At 41.5% G+C, this 18,133-nt stretch overlaps 1 protein-coding gene across 3 annotated transcripts in view; it reads left to right on the forward strand.

Moving 5' to 3' along the window:
* The window catches only part of HIVEP1 (HIVEP zinc finger 1), a 293,232-nt gene extending 275,762 nt beyond the window's left edge, over window positions 1–17,470 (forward strand). For all 3 annotated transcript variants that reach the window (XM_069730788.1, XM_069730787.1, XM_069730789.1), the window contains 2 exons: window positions 4,674–5,149; window positions 15,504–17,470. In XM_069730788.1, the coding sequence (XP_069586889.1) occupies window positions 4,674–5,149; window positions 15,504–16,616 (1,589 nt within the window). In that variant the 3' untranslated portion in view covers window positions 16,617–17,470. The remainder of the gene's footprint in view (window positions 1–4,673; window positions 5,150–15,503) is intronic.
* Window positions 17,471–18,133: the final 663 nt, after the last annotated feature.

The following is an 18,133-nucleotide window of genomic DNA, read 5'->3' on the forward strand; positions in this document are numbered from 1 at the left end:
GCTGTTTGCTAAAGAGGGGTGTTAGGTCACTCAAGCTGAATCAGTTAAAAGCAAAGAAATAATAGAGGTTAGTTTGCACAGGGGCTAAAATGGCAACCCAGACAACACAAAAGATTAACACTTTTCCTTACTTAAAGAAGTAAAAACAAACACAAAATATTTGGAGATAGTAAAGATGGGAAAGTAATTATTCCTCCTTAACCCACTTATTTCTCTGTCTTCAGCCTTTTGATTTTCAGATTTTTAACCTGTATTATACCATGTGGATGCTTTTTATTTGTTTTAGTTGGAAGTTTACTATATAAGTATAGGGAATGAGAAGACTCCTCATATCGAACTTTAGAAGAAGTTTTTTTAAATGTGCAAATTAACTACTCACAAAGCAAGAGAGCAAGGACTGTAATGCAACCTATTTGAAGTAGCAATTCTGAAAGCTATTATCGACCCTTTAAAGAGCCTTGTCTCATGACTTGGGATATAAATTCAAACCAGAATCTACATTTGCAGACACATGCTTCGGGATGTATACCCCTCATCAGTGCAAAGCAAGAGAACTCGTTGAATGGGTGAGACAGGGGATCTAAAGGGTAAAATTTTACCTTGTTGAGCATGCAAAGTTGGTATGGAAGACTAACAATCCATGCACCCCCGGGAAATTATGGAAATGTCCTCATGAGATTGTAAGAGAGCAGAGACTCTTAACAACTTAATTGAAGTAGTATTCCTAAGGCTACTTTCACACTTGCGTCAGTATGGGTCCGTCGGTGCGACGTACCGACGCACGTTGTGAAAATTATGCACGACGTGGGCAGCGGATGCAGTTTTTCGACGCATCCGCTGCCCATTCTGAAGTCCGGAGAGGAGGGGGCGGCGTTCCAGCCGCGCATGTGCGGTAGAAAATGGCAGACGTGACGTACGAAAAAACGTTACATTGAACGTTTTTTCGTGCTGACGGTCCGCCAAAACATGAGGGATTCAGTGCACGACAGGTCGGCAATACAAGTCTATGGGAAAAAAACTTACACATTTGCAGGATCCGTTTTTTTCCCAAAACGACGGATTGCGATATACGTCACATGACCCAAGTGTGAAAGAAGCCTTAAAGAGAGAGGAATGTTCTGTCACACTAAAAGCACTTGGAGATGCAAATCATCAAGATCTGCTGCTGGCAGCTTTCTTTGCAACCAATGACTTTCCAGATGTGCTCGATGGGATTAAAGTCCATAGATGCTGCATGGCGTAGTAGAACGATTAAGCAATTCAAGCTTTCACACTAGCGCAAGCAACATTCGGCATTGTTTTGTTGACAAACTGCTCCTAGGACATTCTAGAGAAATGGCATTACCACTGGTTACACCACCAAATCAATGTTATGCCGAGCTGTTAGTGTACCTGGAATAAAGGCTAGAGGGATCTGGCTACTGTACATTTTGCCTCCCAACATTATAATCCCAGAAGTAAGACCTATGTGATGTTCCATCATGAAGGACTCTTTATGGAGTTGTCCACGTGTTATCTAGACCAATCTCCAGCTATCATTGCGTGCAAGATAAAAGCAGGACTCCTCACTAAAGAGTATAGATTTCCATGCCAGTTTACTCTCCAGTGCTGCCTTGCTCTGCACTTTGAGGCTTTTTAAAGCAGTGTCATTTGGATAATGGTACCCCAATAGCAGAACGATTGGCTTGTAGTCCATTGCCATTCAAATGTCTTTTGATAGTTTATGTAGACACTATTTGACCCCTGAGGCTTGGTATATGAGATCCAATTTCACTTACAGTATAGAATGGATCAATAATGGAACCACTAGTACGGCCATTTCTCCAAAGTGTCCTACGGGCCGTTTTAAAATGGAACAGCACCAGGCCACATGCTGTACTTGGTACTGTGAGCAGCATGCTTTGCCTAAACATGCCACTATGGACTGCAGCACCTCCTATCGAACCTATCTGGGACATGATTGGTTGGCAATTGTAAGTAGAGCTGCCAGCAGTGGATCTTGATGATTTGCATCCCCAAGTGCATTCAGCATGGCAGAATATTTCTCCAACAACCATTAATAACCACATTGTTAGCAGCCCAGGCTTGCAAGTGTGGGGATTTCTGCATGTAGAGCTCATATTTGATACTGAATAAATCGAGATGTTTTGAAAATGTTCCATTTTTTTTCTTCATTTTTGGTACTTTCAGGATTCCATAACTTTTTTTTTTCCTTCTTCGTGTTGCAGTTTCAATATTGAGGAGTCCATATGTATGTGTGTGCTACACATATACATTTAATAATCTCCTGAGTTACTAACAAAAGTGCACAATGGATTGTTGGACAGATGACGAGACATCTGTAGACTGACGTTAATATCTCTCTATTGTTTGCATGGGAAGAAAAACTCTGATCATTCTTCCCAGGTCATTGAATGACCAGTTTGTGTGAGATGTGATGTTACAGGTTTGAGGTAATTTGTTTGTCATTAGTTCACCTAGCTGAAAGTGTCCTTTTTATTGTTACATAGTGCAACATGAGAAATGGGTTTGCACGATGCAAAGTGATAAGTGATATAAAGAGGTAGAGTGACTTTTCCTATGTTTGACTTTTCATGCTTGATTCACTGAAGGAAGCAAGTTCTTTCCTTGCGAGGTTGATGCCTTGGATGACAAAGAGGATGTACAATTTAAAAAGCTGACTTGAAAGGGATGTGCACGGAGCAACTGTCTGCTGCCACTCACCCAGAACCAAAGGCCTATTTAGTTTTACTCAGTGCTGTGGATCAAAGAGGAAATTATTTTGCAAGATTACTTTTGTCCACAAACATAGGCAGCTGTGCTGCTTCAGGGGAACAGGAGCAATTGGGAGGTCAGGAGTTGTCCCAGGCTATTTGTTCAGTGTCATTTCATAGACATAGCTTGACCAGGTAGCTAGGGATCATGGAAATGAGAACTTAAATCTTGTGTTATTTTTTTTCAATGCAGTCAATAGATCTTGTGGCTTAATTTTTATCTATACGCGTCTTGATTAAGTCACCGATCAATTGAATATATGTAGTATGTGACTGTATAGCATCATGTCTGCACATTTAATACCCTGTCATATTGAATTTATCACAGTATCTTACTGGTCGAAAATTATTTTTGTCTACCGTAAAGATGCATATGATATTTCACTGAACATATCTGTACGTCCTTATTTTGATCCTCAATATTGGATGATCCAGTCTTCTGAGTGTCACGTATCTCGTTCTCAGATCCGTTATGGTCATGATTGTGTGATTGGATCTGTGAGACTCTATAGGTCCAAGTGCTCTCCAATTAAAACTCGGAAGCATTCAGACAATTACTAACCCACTCGATCTTGCCAGCTCTGTCCAGTAATGTCCAGAAGCTGAAAGTGTTTGGCACAGATGGCAGAGATTTTGAGTGTATGATCAGCACCATCTTGAGTGGTAAAGATGTAGTGGTTACCGCTGTCCAGTAATTATGCTGATGATCCATGGGCAGCAGGGGACCTTGACTCACAGCATAGCAGTAAGTATTGGGGGGCATCTATGATTGTTTATATCAATACACAACAGTTTAGGGTATTTTAGAAATTTTGCTAGAAAAAATCTGAAGCCCATTACAAACTAACCAAATCAATTTTGGCCCAATATTGCTTCAAATCATTTTTAAAACCTTTTGCCCATTGTACATCAATTGCATAGTAGTAGTAAATAATTTAGTGTTTCCATCTGTCCTTTTTATATTGTCGGTGGGACAAGTCTACTCTTCCCATCATTGCCACATCATCCTTTTACAATGATAATTAAACCTTTGGTGGAATGACATCAAAATAGCAATTGCAGTACAAAAAATGGTCTCTACTGGAAGAGCAACCCTCGCTGTAGCTTCCAAAAATGTCTTCTCGCCTGCGGTGATTTTAAAGTCCTGTCGGCCAGTCTCATTCTGTAAAGCCCAAGTTCTAAACGTGATTGGGAAGAGATCCAGTCTGCTCATGTTATTCTTTATATGCACGGGCCGGGAAAAAGGCTGCTTCCATATATTATTTTACAATATATTTCTTTGTCACCGTGGTCCTTGTAGTATAAAAAAATAGAAACAACAGTTTCGTGATGAACAGACGATGTGATATCCTTGCATAGGACAGCAATTATATGTATGTATTACTAAATTGACAACATGGGCAAAGAATGATGAACTGCCAGCAATCTATCCATCTTCATTCTGCTTGCTGGTGTGCGCATAATTGTCCATCTTTGTTTGTGTAACGTGATTTAGCTGATGGAAAAGTTCAGTGAAATGTAGTACATTCCAGCAAGCATTGCTTCCGCTACTGTGCAATACATCTCCTCACATTGACTGTTAATCTAGGGTTGGAATGAGGGCGCACTTACTACTGTTGATCTGGGTTGTCAGGTATCAGTTTACGTCATCACAGACTTCTTGAACTGTTGCTATTGTGTTACATTGCATATAATAATTATTTTTTATTAATTCTCTTTTCTGTCTCTAGTAAACAAAAAGCAACTAGTACCGGTATTCCTGAAAAAGACAAAAAAGTTCAATTTTTGTCAACTGTATCCCATTCTATTTATTTTGACTTAACACCCCACATATGTACTTTATGACCTTGTAAGTGCCTCCAAAGTAATTGTAAACTTCTTTCTTCTACCATTGTGCAGGTGAGAGGCAAAGGTATAGTGGGGAACGATCAGGATTTGATGGTGATGATTCAGATGGGGCAGAAGATGACGACAATGATAATGAGGATGAGGATGAAGACAGTCAAGCAGAATCTGTTCTTTCTGCAACACCATCTGTAACCGCGAGTCCTCAGCATTACCCTTTCCGAAACAGCCAGCAAGAAGCATCTAGCACCGATGAAGACTGTCGAGTTGCACATTCTTTTCCTCAAGATAATTCAATGGATATTCTTCCAAAAGCTTTAATCACCAAGATGACGGCATTGAGTACAGCGACTATTTGCAAGCCAGAGAGTCATGAAGAGAAACGAAATGAAGGTCTACAGAATGCTGTACTTCCTCCAAGTGAAGCATCATCTCCCATATCTCTTTGTCATCAGATGTCTGTTGATTATCCAGATGTCGAAGATGGACCTGGTGGCACAGTGGAGTCGAAAAACCTTCCTGCTTCACATGTAAGTTGCTTATTTCCATAGTTCTCAATGTAAGCGTAATCTATGAAGGTAGTGAATATGCATGATGGATAGATGCCCTATGCTGTATCATAAAGTCAAGTGTTTGATCTTAGAACTGACAACTTGAGGGAGCCTACTTAATACTGGTGGTACATTAATCTCCATAATAAGGCAGTAAGCGCTTAAGCTCCCCCTACTAGTGACTGCATGTGGCCAGCATGTGTAAATCCATGTCAATTCAATGCATTCGGAGTTCAGTATCAGAAAGTTTTATTAAGTAGTCAGCACACAATATTGGACATAAAGGCTATATGATGACAAAGGTGGAAATTCACTTAAGGTTTATATAAGGGCATATGCATGCACAAAGATGAATTTTGTTGAACTGTAAGTATAAAAATCACAAAAATATATTTTCATTTGGTAAGACTTTTTTCATTCAGTGAGATTGCATATTTCATGATTTCAATAATATTCAATGATGAAAGCCTTTTCTGTGAAGTGCTTGTTCGAGTATTTTGATTTAAATGTGGTTTTCATTGAAATGTTAATGTACCCATGGGGAGAAAATAGGCAGACCTCTCCAAGATTGTTAATAACTCGCTGTTGAGATTTTCTCAGCACATTACTGGTGAATGAGTGTTTGTGATACATTCTTGTGGAGACTGTTTACACTTGTGTCAGCGCTTTAACAAAAGTATAAGATTAGCCGTCTAAAAATGCCCATGCTCGTAATGATTTCTTCTAAAACAAAAGGCGAGTTCTGACAATATCCACACTACTAGAGATCATTGATCTGCATCTGCTCTGAGAATACTAAAAGTGCTCAAGGCAGTCTGTGACCATATAAAAGCATGAGATCTCAAGCTGGAATATGCGTTGCCATCTTTCCATTCATTGAGTGGGGTGCCCTTCTTTCTGACTATATATGCATGTCTCTCTGGGGGCAACATCATGGCTCAGTGGTTATATGTTCTCCCCGTGTTTCAGTGGTTTCCTCCAAAGTCATACCAACTGGAAAATAAGATTGTGAGCCACTATGGGCAGTGATAATGCCTGTAGAGTGGGCAGAATATGTATCTACTATATAATTGTCTAAGGGTCACTTTCGTCTGTCCTTCTGTCTGTCTGTCTGTCACGGATATTCATTGGTCGCGGCCTCTGTCTGTCATGGAATCCAAGTCGCTGATTGGTCGCGGCAAAAGGCCCACGACCATTGCCACGACCAATCAGCGACAGCCACAGTCCGGCGGCAATATGGCCGCTCTTTCCTCCCTGCAGTCAGTGCCCGCTCCATACTCCCCTCCAGTCATCCAGTCAGCCCTCACACAGGGTTAATGCCAGCGTTACCGGCGCGCGGTGTAATGCACTCCGGTTACGCAGCTATTAACCCTGTGTGACCAACTTTTTACTATTGATGCTGTGTATGCAGATGTCCGGCGCCGCAGCTGCATGTGTCGCGGCTGTGTGACAGTCACAACACACAGGCTCTCCATGCATGAGTTGTGATGGTCATACAGCTGCGGCACCAGACACCTGATTATCGGGAGCTCTCCAGGTATCCGGGTTTTCATGATGCAGCTTCTTAGGTAAGCGCTATAGCATGCCGAATAAGGAGGGAGCCGACAGTGTTCGCTCATCTCTACTATAGAACCCCTTTCTGACAATGAGACATGATGTTTATGCTAATATTGTTTGCAAACCATACAGTCATGGTCAAAAGTATTGACACCCCTGCAATTCTGTCAGATAATACTCATTTTCTTCCTGAAAATGATTGCAAACACAAATTATTTGGTATTATTATCTTCATTTAATTTGTCTTAAATGAAAAAACGCAAAAGAGAATGAAGCAAAAAGCAAAACATTGATCATTTCACAGAAAACTCCAAAAATGGGCCAGACAAAAGTATTGGCACCCTCAGCCTAATACTTGGTTGCACAACCTTTAGCCAAAATAACTTCGACCAACCGCTTTCGGTAACCATCAATGAGTTTCTTACAATGCTCTGCTGGAATTTTAGACTATTCTTCTTTGGCAAACTGCTCAAGGTCCCTGATATTTGAAGGGTGCCTTCTCCAAACTGTCATTTTTAGATCTCTCCACAGGTGTTCTATGGGATTCAGGTCTGGACTCATTGCTGGCCACCTTAGAAGTCTCCAGTGCTTTCTCTCAAACCATTTTCTAGTGCTTTTTGAAGTGTGTTTTGGGTCATTGTCCTGCTGGAAAAAAAAAAAAAAAAAATTTTCCTGAGCACCTCCATTTGAGTGAGCGCCTTCCTCATCGTGATTGTCCTGCTGGAAGACCCATGACCTTTGAGGGAGACCCAGCTTTCTCACACTGGGCCCTACATTATGCTGCAAAATTAGTTCGTAGTCTTCAGACTTCATAATTCTATGCACACGGTCAAGCAGTCCAGTGCCAGAGGCAGCAAAGCAACCCCAAAACATCAGGGAACCTCCGCCATGTTTGACTGTAGGGACCGTGTTCTTTTCTTTGAATGCCTCTTTTTTTCTCCTGTAAACTCTATGTTGATGCCTTTGCCCAAAAAGCTCTACTTTTGTCTCATCTGACCAGAGAACATTCTTACAAAACGTTTTAGGCTTTTTTAGGTAAGTTTTGGCAAACTCCAGCCTGGCTTTTTTATGTCTCGGGGTAAGAAGTTGGGTCTTCCTGGGTCTCCTACCATACAGTCCCTTTTCTTTCAGACGCCGACAGATAGTACGGGTTGACACTGTTGTACCCTCGGACTGCAGGGCAGCTTGAACTTGTTTAGATGTTTGTCGAGGTTCTTTATCCAACATCCGCACAATCTTGCGTTGAAATCTCTTGTCAATTTTTCTTTTCCATCCACATCTAGGGAGGTTAGCCACAGTGCCATGGGCTTTAAACTTCTTGATGACACTGCGCACGGTAGACACAGGAACATTCAGGTCTTTGGAGATGGACTTGTAGCCTTGAGATTGCTCATGCTTCCTCACAATTTGGTTTCTCAAGTCCTCAGTTCTTTGGTCTTCTTTCTTTTCTCCATGCTCAATTTGGTACACACAAGGACACAGGACAGAGGTTGAGTTAACTTTAATTCATGTCAACTGGCTGCAAGTGTGATTTAGTTATTGCCAACACCTGTTAGGTGCCACAGGTAAGTTACATGTGCTGTTAATTACACAAATTAGAGAAGCATCACATGATTTTTCAAACAGTGCCAATACGTTTGTCCACCCCCTTTTTATGTTTGGTGTGGAATTATATCCAATTTGGCTTTAGGACAATTCTTTTTGTGTTTTTTCATTTAATACAAATTAAATGAAGATAATAATACCAAATAATTTGTGTTTTCAATCATTTTCAGGAAGAAAATGAGTATTATCTGACAGAATTGCATGGGTGTCAATACTTTTGGCCATGACTGTATATGTAGGACAGATACCGTACATCCTGCAATTCATCCAGTGAGAAAGATCCTCTGAGCTGTATGTTAGTACGGACCAGACGCAATGATGCAGCAGAGCTGGACTTGTTGGACAGCACGTGAAGCAGTGAAGACAAGTACAACAAAGTATGCAGGATGGCAAATGGAAAAGCGGAGCTGGGGGCACTGGATGCAGCTGAGCCAAGTGTGCTAATAGTATAGATATTGCAGAGATATGTGGGCAAGTGTTGTCCTGCTACAGGATGACAGTTACAGAAAGGAATTGCTGAGAGTTATAGGCAAACTGGTAACTGTTTTGCAGAGAGCCTGTTACAGGAATAACAAAGGCAACTGTAGACAGCATCAGGATGGCAGAGACAAACTTTTTCACCTAATTGACAGCAGAGCTGAGAGTGCAGTAATGCCTGGAGTTGTCATACTGAGCTTATAAGTAGTAGATAGTTGCTCAGTTGCAGACTGGTAGCTAAGAAGATAATCAGAGATAAATCCGGTCCCAGTAGGTGCAGTGGGAGCTCATCTGAATATTACAGCTGGCTACTACCGCCATGAGTACAGCTCCTGTGCCATGCCTGGAACGTACATGCCCTAAAAACTCATTTGTTCAGACTGGCCTACCGCCTCAATGCATTAACCTAACGATCCCTGTGTGGCCTATTTATAATAAAAAAAAAAAAAAAAAGTTCCTCGCATCATGTTCTCATACACTTTATGCAGTATTAGCCCTCTGTGTCTGTACTGCTACATACTTAGGCAGTTAACTGGTTCATGCAGCTTTACATGAACACCCGAGCCTTACACTATAGCTGGTCCGAATAACTAAAGCAATTGTTACCATCCACCTCTCGTGTCTCCCCTTTTCCTCATAGTTTGTAAGCTTGCGAGCAGGGCCCTCACTCCTCCTGGTATCTGTTTTGAACTGTATTTCTGTTATGCTGTAATGTCTATTGTCTGTACAAGTCCCCTCTATAATTTGTAAAGCGCTGCGGAATATGTTGGCGCTATATAAATAAAAATTATTATTATTATTATTATTATTATTATTACATGTATTTTGTGATGTAGTAAATTGCTCCACATCAGTATATACATATGTTTTTTCTGGAAGGTAAGAGTTAAACTTAAGATTTATATATTTAGATACAGAGTTAAAAACTTAAATACTATTTGATTGAAATTTTGCATCCCCTTTTGTCTTCCATAATGCACGTCCGAGAAGAAGCATTTCCCCACAGTTGCAGTAATTGTTCTGCCCACATCCATGTTTTTTTAAGCCTGTGCTTAGAATACCCTTACATATGCAGTACCGTATATACCCGAGTATAAGCCGACCCCCCCCCCACCCCTAATTATGCCACAAAAAACTGGGAATCCGGCGCCGGAACCTGTCATTTTCCGGATCTGGCACCTTCAGGCTTCCATTCTAGCAAATAGCCAGAAGCGCCGGAGACAGAAAACGTTGCTATGGACTTTTTTTTCCAAAGACCGGAAACAGCACATTTGCCGAATCCAGCAAAAAACAGACGAAACGCGATGTCATCCGGCGCAATCCGGCACTAATACAAATCTGTAGGGGAAAAAAACGCCGGAAACTTTTTTTAAATTTAGCCGGATTGAGCCTGACAGCGAAAACCTGATGTGTGAAAGTAGCCTAAAAACGCCAAAACATAAAAAAATATATACCGTAAATTGGGTATTGCTGTATCATACCGACCCAAAGAATAAAAGTGCCTTACCAATTTTACGACACGCAGTTTCGGTAAAAGGGAAAAAAAAAAGCAAAACCTGTTCATTGTCTCCCAAAAATCACAATAGAATCAAAAAATGTCATGCGCCCGAAAATGGTACCAATAAAAACATCAGCTCGTCCTGTAAAAAACAAGCCATAACATGACTCAGCCGAAATATGGAAAAATTATCGCTCTCAAATTATGGTAATTCAAAAATTAGTTTTCACAATAAAAGATGTCCTTTAGTGTGACAGCAGCCAAACATAAAAACCCGATATAAATCTGGTATCGCTGTAATTGCACCGACCCAAAGAATAAAGTCGCCTCCGAAAGATCGCAGTAAGGCTCGGCGCACTTTTATCCTGCGTTCTGTGTTGAGCATCGGGGTTTCCATGCAAATTTCTGAAAAACGTGATTCAGACAGAACCTCCGGCAGAAGATTCCCTATAATGAGGCAGATGGAGGCACTGTGCACGCCATAGGACCTGTGATCCGGCAGTGTTCATCTTTTTAGGATTGCATAAAGGTACCATCGGCCACAGTTGTGCACTACTGAAAACACCGTCTGCCCTGAACAGAGGGCAGACGGAGTCCAGAGTAAATCTGTTGCCTCATTATAGTGAATGGATCCATCGGAGATTTCATCTATCACGTCACTCGGAGATTTAGATGGAAACCCTGATGTTAATGCTCAGCGTAGAGTGCCATATAAACGTGATCATAAATGTTATGTAAAATGTTCCAGGTAAAATCCCAATAAAATCTTCAACTCCATCCACAAAAAAGCCAGCCTTCACTCAGGTCTGTCTTCTGTTAACGGAAATATAGGGGGCTTTCACGTTACTGGTAGCACAAAGGCTCTGGAAAAGCGAAATGGCTCCTCACCCACCAAAAGAAATTCAGCAAATTCTTTGCTCACAAATCGAAATGCTCCCTCCCTTGTGAGCCCCAGTGTCCCTAAACCACATTTAGCTCCTACATGTTTGGCATTTCTCTAATGATCAGAGCCCGCCTAATTTACAGGTGGTTGTCTCCAGAAGCACGGGCTGGTCATTATGTACTGGTCACTACAACGGCAGTTTGCAATTTTCACTCAGCAACATGCACTGTGCTTGTTTCTGGAAAACACCAAAGGAGTCAAAATCGTCATTACATCTGTAAATAAATTCCCAAAGGGTTGTAATTTCCAAAATGGGGTCACTTGAGGAAGGTTCTGCTTTTCTAGCACTTTGGGGCTCTTTATATTGAATCTGCAAACTATTCTAGGAAGATCTGTTTTCCAGGAGGCAAATAGCGCTCTGTCCCTCCCGAGTCCACCCGTATGGCTAAGCAGTAATGTACAGCCACATATGGGGTATTGCCACGTTCAGTAGAGATTGTGGGACACATTTTGGTGTCATTTTTAACCATTTCCCAGTATGAAAATGTAAACTTGGGGCTAACACATAATTTTGGTGATAAAAATGTTAATTATTTTATCATCACTGCTCCATGGTATAAAAGTCTGTAATACACCTGTAGTGTCATTATAATCACTGCACCCCTAGATCAATTCGTTGAGCGGTTTAGTTTGTAAAATGGGGGTCACTTATGGGGGGTTCTGCTGTGTTGGCAGCTCAGGGGCTCTGGCAATGTAACATAGCACCCTCAAGCAAGTGCAGCAAAATCTGCACTGTAAACCCTTCTGAGCTTTTCACTGTGCCTCAAAAGTAGCGTATATACTCATGTATAAGCCAAGATTTTCAGCAGAATATTTTGTGCTGAAAACGTTCCCCTCGGCTTATACACAAGTCAATTGTCCAGAGCGCTGGCTGGTGAGGGGGAGCGGCGTAGCAGTGGCAGGAGCCGACGTAAGTGGCACAGTGACAGCTGCAACTGCCAGCTTCCAGAAGACATCATACTTCCCCTCCGTTGCTGCATCTCCGTTGTCCCGGTGGCTCTACTCTCCTCTGCTCAGTGGTCATGTGGTACCGCTCATTAAGGTAATGAATATGGATGCCTCTCCACTTCCATAGGTGTATAGCGCATATTCATTACATTAATGAGTGGTACCACTTGACCGCTAAGGAGAGGAGAGGCGCCGGGACAACGGAGATGCGGGAGGGGAGGGGGGGGCAATGTGAGCCATGCATACAACCAGGGGAAGGGGGGAGCCGAACCATGCGGACCAGGGGAGCTGAGTTGCAGGAACCGGGGGAGCAACATACCAGGACAGGACGAGGGAAGCCACATACCTGGACAGAGGGAGCCACGCATAGCAGGACAGGGGGAGCCACATACCAGGACATGATGGGGGAGGGGGAACACGCATAGCAGGACAGGGATGAGGGGGACAATGCACACCCGGCTTATGCTCGAGTCAATAAGCTTACCCAGTTTTCCGTGGCAAAAGTAGGTGCCTTGGCTTATACTCGGGTCGGCTTATACTCGAGTATATACTGTTGTTTTCAACGACATATGGGCTATCCGTGAACTCGGGAGAAATTGCACAACAAATTTCGGGGTCCATTTTCTGCTGTTACCCTTGTGAAAATACAAAATTTGGAGCTTAAAAAGATTTTTGCAGGAAATTTTTTTGCAGGAATTCTAACGCATCGGGTATTCTGGAATGCACAGCCACGTAGTATATAACACAGCCCACGTAGTATATAGCACAGCCACGTAGTATATAACACACCCCATGTAGTATATAGCATAGCCACGTAGTATATTGCACAGCCACATAGTATATAACAGCCACGTAGTATATAGCATAGCTACGTAGTATATAGCACAGCCCACGTAGTATATAACACAGCCCACGTAGTATATTAAACTGCCACGTAGTATATAGCACAGCCACATGGTATGTAACAGCCCACGCAGTATATAGCACAGCCCACGCAGTATATAGCACAGCCCACATAATATATAACAGCCACGTAGTATATAACAGCCCACGTAGTATATAACACAGCCCACGTAGTACATAACACAGCCCACGCAGTATATAGCAATTTGGGCACCATATCCCTGTTAAAAAAAACAAAAACAAAAAAAACCTTTTAAAATAAAAAATGGTTATATACTTGCCTTCTGTCGGCCCCCGGATCCAGCAGAGGCCTTTACCAATGCTCCTCGCTCTCCGGTCCTAAGAATGCATTGCGGCAATGAGTCAAGATCATATATTGGTCTCGCAAGACCGCCACGTCATCATCTCGCGAGACCACTACGTGATCTCGAGTCGGTGCCGCAATGCATTCTTGGGACCGGAGCGCGAGGAGTGGGAAAGGCTGCGGCGGACTTCGGAAGGTGAGAATATAATGTTTGTTTTTTTCTTTATTATTTTTAACATTCTATATTTTCTCTGTTGATGCTGCATAGGCAGCATCAATAGTAAAAATTGAAGCGGTGTTAAAATCTCGCCCCAATCTTGCTGATTAGTTGCAGCCGGCCGGCCGCGACCAATCAGCGACCCAGGATTTCCATTACGGAAGTTGCAGACAAACAAACAGACGGAAGTACCCCTTAGTCAATTATATATAGAGAGAGAGAGAGAGATTTTGTGGCACAACTCTCTGGTGTAAGGGCATAAAAATTGATTAAAAGTTTGAACAAAATAATTTAAAAAAAACGTCGTGGGATCCCCTCTATTTTTGACAACCAGCCTTGCTAAAAAGCTCTCAGCTGGGGGCTGCTGTTCTCAGGCTGGTAAGGAGCCATGGATTTTGACCCCCCAACTTTAAAAATAGCTCTTTGTTCCCTGAAATGAAGATTTATCGTCCGGCGGCGTGGAGGGTCTGGTACATCCAGACACTCCCTTTGCATTGTTTGCTGCCCTGAATGAAGTGTCATCAGTGATGCTCGTTTCAGGGGCTTGTCCCTGCAGTGTCTTCCTTGTGCAGTGTCTCCCTTGTGTGCAGTTTCCCCCAGAGCCCTGGGCAATTTGCGCAGCTTCCGGTCTGCGGTTTTCTTAGATGAAGAGTAATAAGTCGGCAGCAGAGTGGTGTCTCTATGCCTGACAGACCAGTGACGTCTCCTGCAGGGTCGGCGCTAGTCCTATTTATATTATTCCTATTCAGCTAAGCAGACCACAGACTGGATGCTGCGCTCATTGCACAGGGGAAGACTGCACACAGGGAGACACCACATAAAATATTAACAAAGATAATCTTGCAACATATTGGGTGAAATCCTGTACAGTTTTGAGTGGAATGGTATTTTTTCCTCATCTGTCATGGTTCTGGCCTGAGTTATGATGAGAAGCATAAAGGCATGCTAGACAGAAATGAACATTTTTTTCAAAAATTAAAGTACGGTATGTTGATTTTTTTTTTCTTCACATTTTGCATTCTCTAACACAGTATTACCAGAGAACAAACTCTCAAAAGAATGTAAAGATATAGAAGAAAATAGCATTGGTTTACTTGAAATTGAATGACCTAGGGGAAAGATCTGTACCAGTGATTTCTACTGAAAGATATACCGTATTTATGTGTGTACTGTATGTAACCTGGATATCTGGTTTGTTGGCCTCTCCATGCATGTGTTGTGCCTGTCACACAGACCTGACGCATGCAGCTGCGGTGCCGATCAGCTGATTATCGGGGGCGCCCCAGGTAACCGAGGCAGCTATTAGGGAAGCGCTGTAGCTATTCAAATAAGCACTTATCCGAAGCTATTTGATCAACCTTAGTAATCACTATCAGATAGGCGGGGTGTTCGCAGCTCCCGCTGCAGTTGGTACGCGGATACGGAACAGCACAGCTTTGTTTAATGGATGTTAATCTGGTACTGCAGCTCAGCTCAGATTGACGAGTCAAAGTCCAACAATCTGATTTTAATTACCTATCTTATAGATAAATTATCAATACAAAAGTATTTGACAATTCCTTTAACCTTTTCCTATATGTTATTTAATTTCCTTAGTGTGAAAATGATGATATACATATTACAAACACAAAATGTAGATTTGTAAAAATAATTCAAACTGAATACATTTAGACAATGATATAACATTGGGCTACAAATGTGCATGGATAAATAGTCTGAAAATTCAGTATCTGTTCAACTCTGAACTTGCACCTCTGTGTCCATTGAAGTCACGTTTTGACTAATATTTTAAATGCTTATGTATCATTACGACATATGCAACTGTGTTTTTGTGTCACAAGAGACTCACTTTCTTTTTCAAATTTGTTTTTTCTTTTACAGGACCCTCACCATGTCAATATACCATCTTCCCCAGTGAACCGGAGCACACAGACAATGGATTCATCTGCTATAGACTCAAATCACATGACTCAACACCCTGCTCAGATAACTACAGCGCAAACAAATTTATTGAGTCACTTGCCTCTACATTCACAGCAACCTGTAAGGTCACCCTACAGCATGATTCCAGTAGGAGGAATTCAGCTCGTCCCAGCTGGATTAACAGCCTATTCTACGTTTGTACCCTTCCCAACTGGACAGGTGCAACTGACTATACCAGCTGTTGGAGTAATTCACAGAACTACAGGTTCTCACACTGACAAGCCTGCGGAGGTACCCAACACTCAAAGTCCTATAGGAGTAGCTGAAGTAAATGGTGTTCTACCTTGTATTCCAATTGGTCAAGTGAATGTGCCTGGTCTGAGTGCATCAGGCTTACAACCCATTCAGCCTCTTAGCATGGAAGCAGTGAACATATTAGGTCTTTCAAATCCAAATATTACCCCACAAATTCATTCCTCAGGTCTAACTCTAAATGCAGTTGGCTTGCAAGTTTTAGCAACAAGCCCTGGTTCCCAGAGCAACACTAGCCCACAAGCTCACATTCCAGGCCTGCAAATTTTGAACATCGCATTGCCTACTTTAATTCCATCTATTAGTCCACTCTCTGTTGATGGCCAAGGAGTTCCTGATAGATCTCCATCATGTAGCACAGCACCTTGCCAGGGTCTGGCCAACATTCTTGGGACAGATGCCAAAATTATTAAACCGTCTGAATCTCTACAAGTTGCATCAAGGATGCAGGAATCCCCAAAAGCTTCAGGTGAGGCTACCATCATTGAAGAGAGAGCTACAACTTGTGGTTCAAGTACTGAAATAGACAGTCAGCTGAAACAAGGTCCTCACGTCACCACCAGTCAGACAAAAACATCTGTCAAACCAGATCTCTCTTTGAAGATTCATTCTCCACCTGTAAAAAGGTTGTCTATAGGTCATGCTCTTCCACCCCTTCGACATCAGAGGAGAACTGAGCTAGTCTCGCGACAGAACACAGTGCAGTTCAGCGATTCAAGCAGTGATGATGATGAAGGCAGACTGGTTATAGCAACCTAGAAACTAGGTTTCTTCTTAGGTCCAGTATTTTTTTTTAACCTTTTTTTGTGGGAAGGGATAGGGTATAATGAGACTTCAAGGTTTATTTACAAACCTTATTTATCTTTAAAGCACATTTTCTTACACATTACTTGTGCAATCATGAACTCTTGACCAATAATTGTTGTTTGTTTGTTTTTTTTCTGCTCCTGCCATTTTTGTACATGTTGTATAGACAATTGTGCCTTTCAGAATTTTATGTGTAGAAATCTGTACATATTGGTGAATAAAATATAAATATCTATAAAATTATATATGTACATAACCAAGGTAGTTGCTTGTGTTTAGTACGTACGTTCATATCTCATGTTGAGTAAAATAATTAAATTATACAATTATATATGTATATGTTGCACTGTTAAATGTAATATTTTTATGGACATGGGGCAACTTTGTGTACAGATCCTGTATGTATATCTCCATATTTATTGTGTCCATATTAGTCTTGTAGAATGGTTCTGTCCATCTTTGTGTGCAAGACGGTAGCTTTACACTTAAAGACAGAAGTTGTGTTAACAAAATGTTCCAGTAAATCTTTTATTATTGACTTTACTTTGATTCTACTTTTGTCCTGTGTAGAAGAAAAAAAATCTATTGAATGTATAAAGGAAGTGATCAAGAGCATACTGTGAAATTAGATACAATTCTGCTTTCTTATATGGAAGTTTTTCATGTCTGATGAAGGCATTTGTAGTTGAATCAAAAGCTCACAACCTTTAGTTATGTGCCTACTTTTTTAAGGATATGTCTGCTAAACACAATATTTTAGTTTACATTATAATCTGTATTAAAACAGGAGTATCTTTATAAATACATTTTGTTTCTCATCTTGTACTAATCCAAGTTAAATTCTTATGATAATCCTGATCTGTATTTACAGTTCTTGTGTTTGTCACTGAAAAGAAATCATCAATTTGTTATAAGAAATGTGCTACATACAGTAGTTTAAGGCTGTTGTCCAGGCTTATAAAATGTGTCTACTTTCATCCAGAAATAGCACCTCTCCTATCCATGGTTTATTCTGTTACAGTAGATTAGCTCCTTTACCTCCCTCAAAGTATTCAAAGCCGGATTCAGGAAGTTTGTTAATTTCAGTGAAGCACTTAAAGGGTTCACGCAAAGTGGAATGAAAAAGTTACAAATTTATTTTTTCCCATAAAAATGGTACTTTATCTATGGTTTTCCACAATTTGTTGTCCAATTTCTCCTGAATATGCTGATATTCCATATGTGGATGAAAACTACTATTTGGACACATGGCAAGGCTCAGATGGGGAGGAGCGCTATTTGACTTCTGGAGAACAATTTTGTCTGGAATTACCGTATATACTCTAGTATAAGCCGAGAATTTCAGCCCATTTTTTAAGGCTGAAATTGCCCCTCTCGGCTTATACTCGAGTCATACCCAGGGGTCGGCAGGGAAGGGGGAGCGGCAGCTGTCTAATAATACTCATCTGCTCCTGGCGCGATCCCTGCAC

Source organism: Ranitomeya imitator, chromosome 6, assembly GCF_032444005.1.
Source record: "Ranitomeya imitator isolate aRanImi1 chromosome 6, aRanImi1.pri, whole genome shotgun sequence".
Taxonomy (NCBI): domain Eukaryota; kingdom Metazoa; phylum Chordata; class Amphibia; order Anura; family Dendrobatidae; genus Ranitomeya; species Ranitomeya imitator.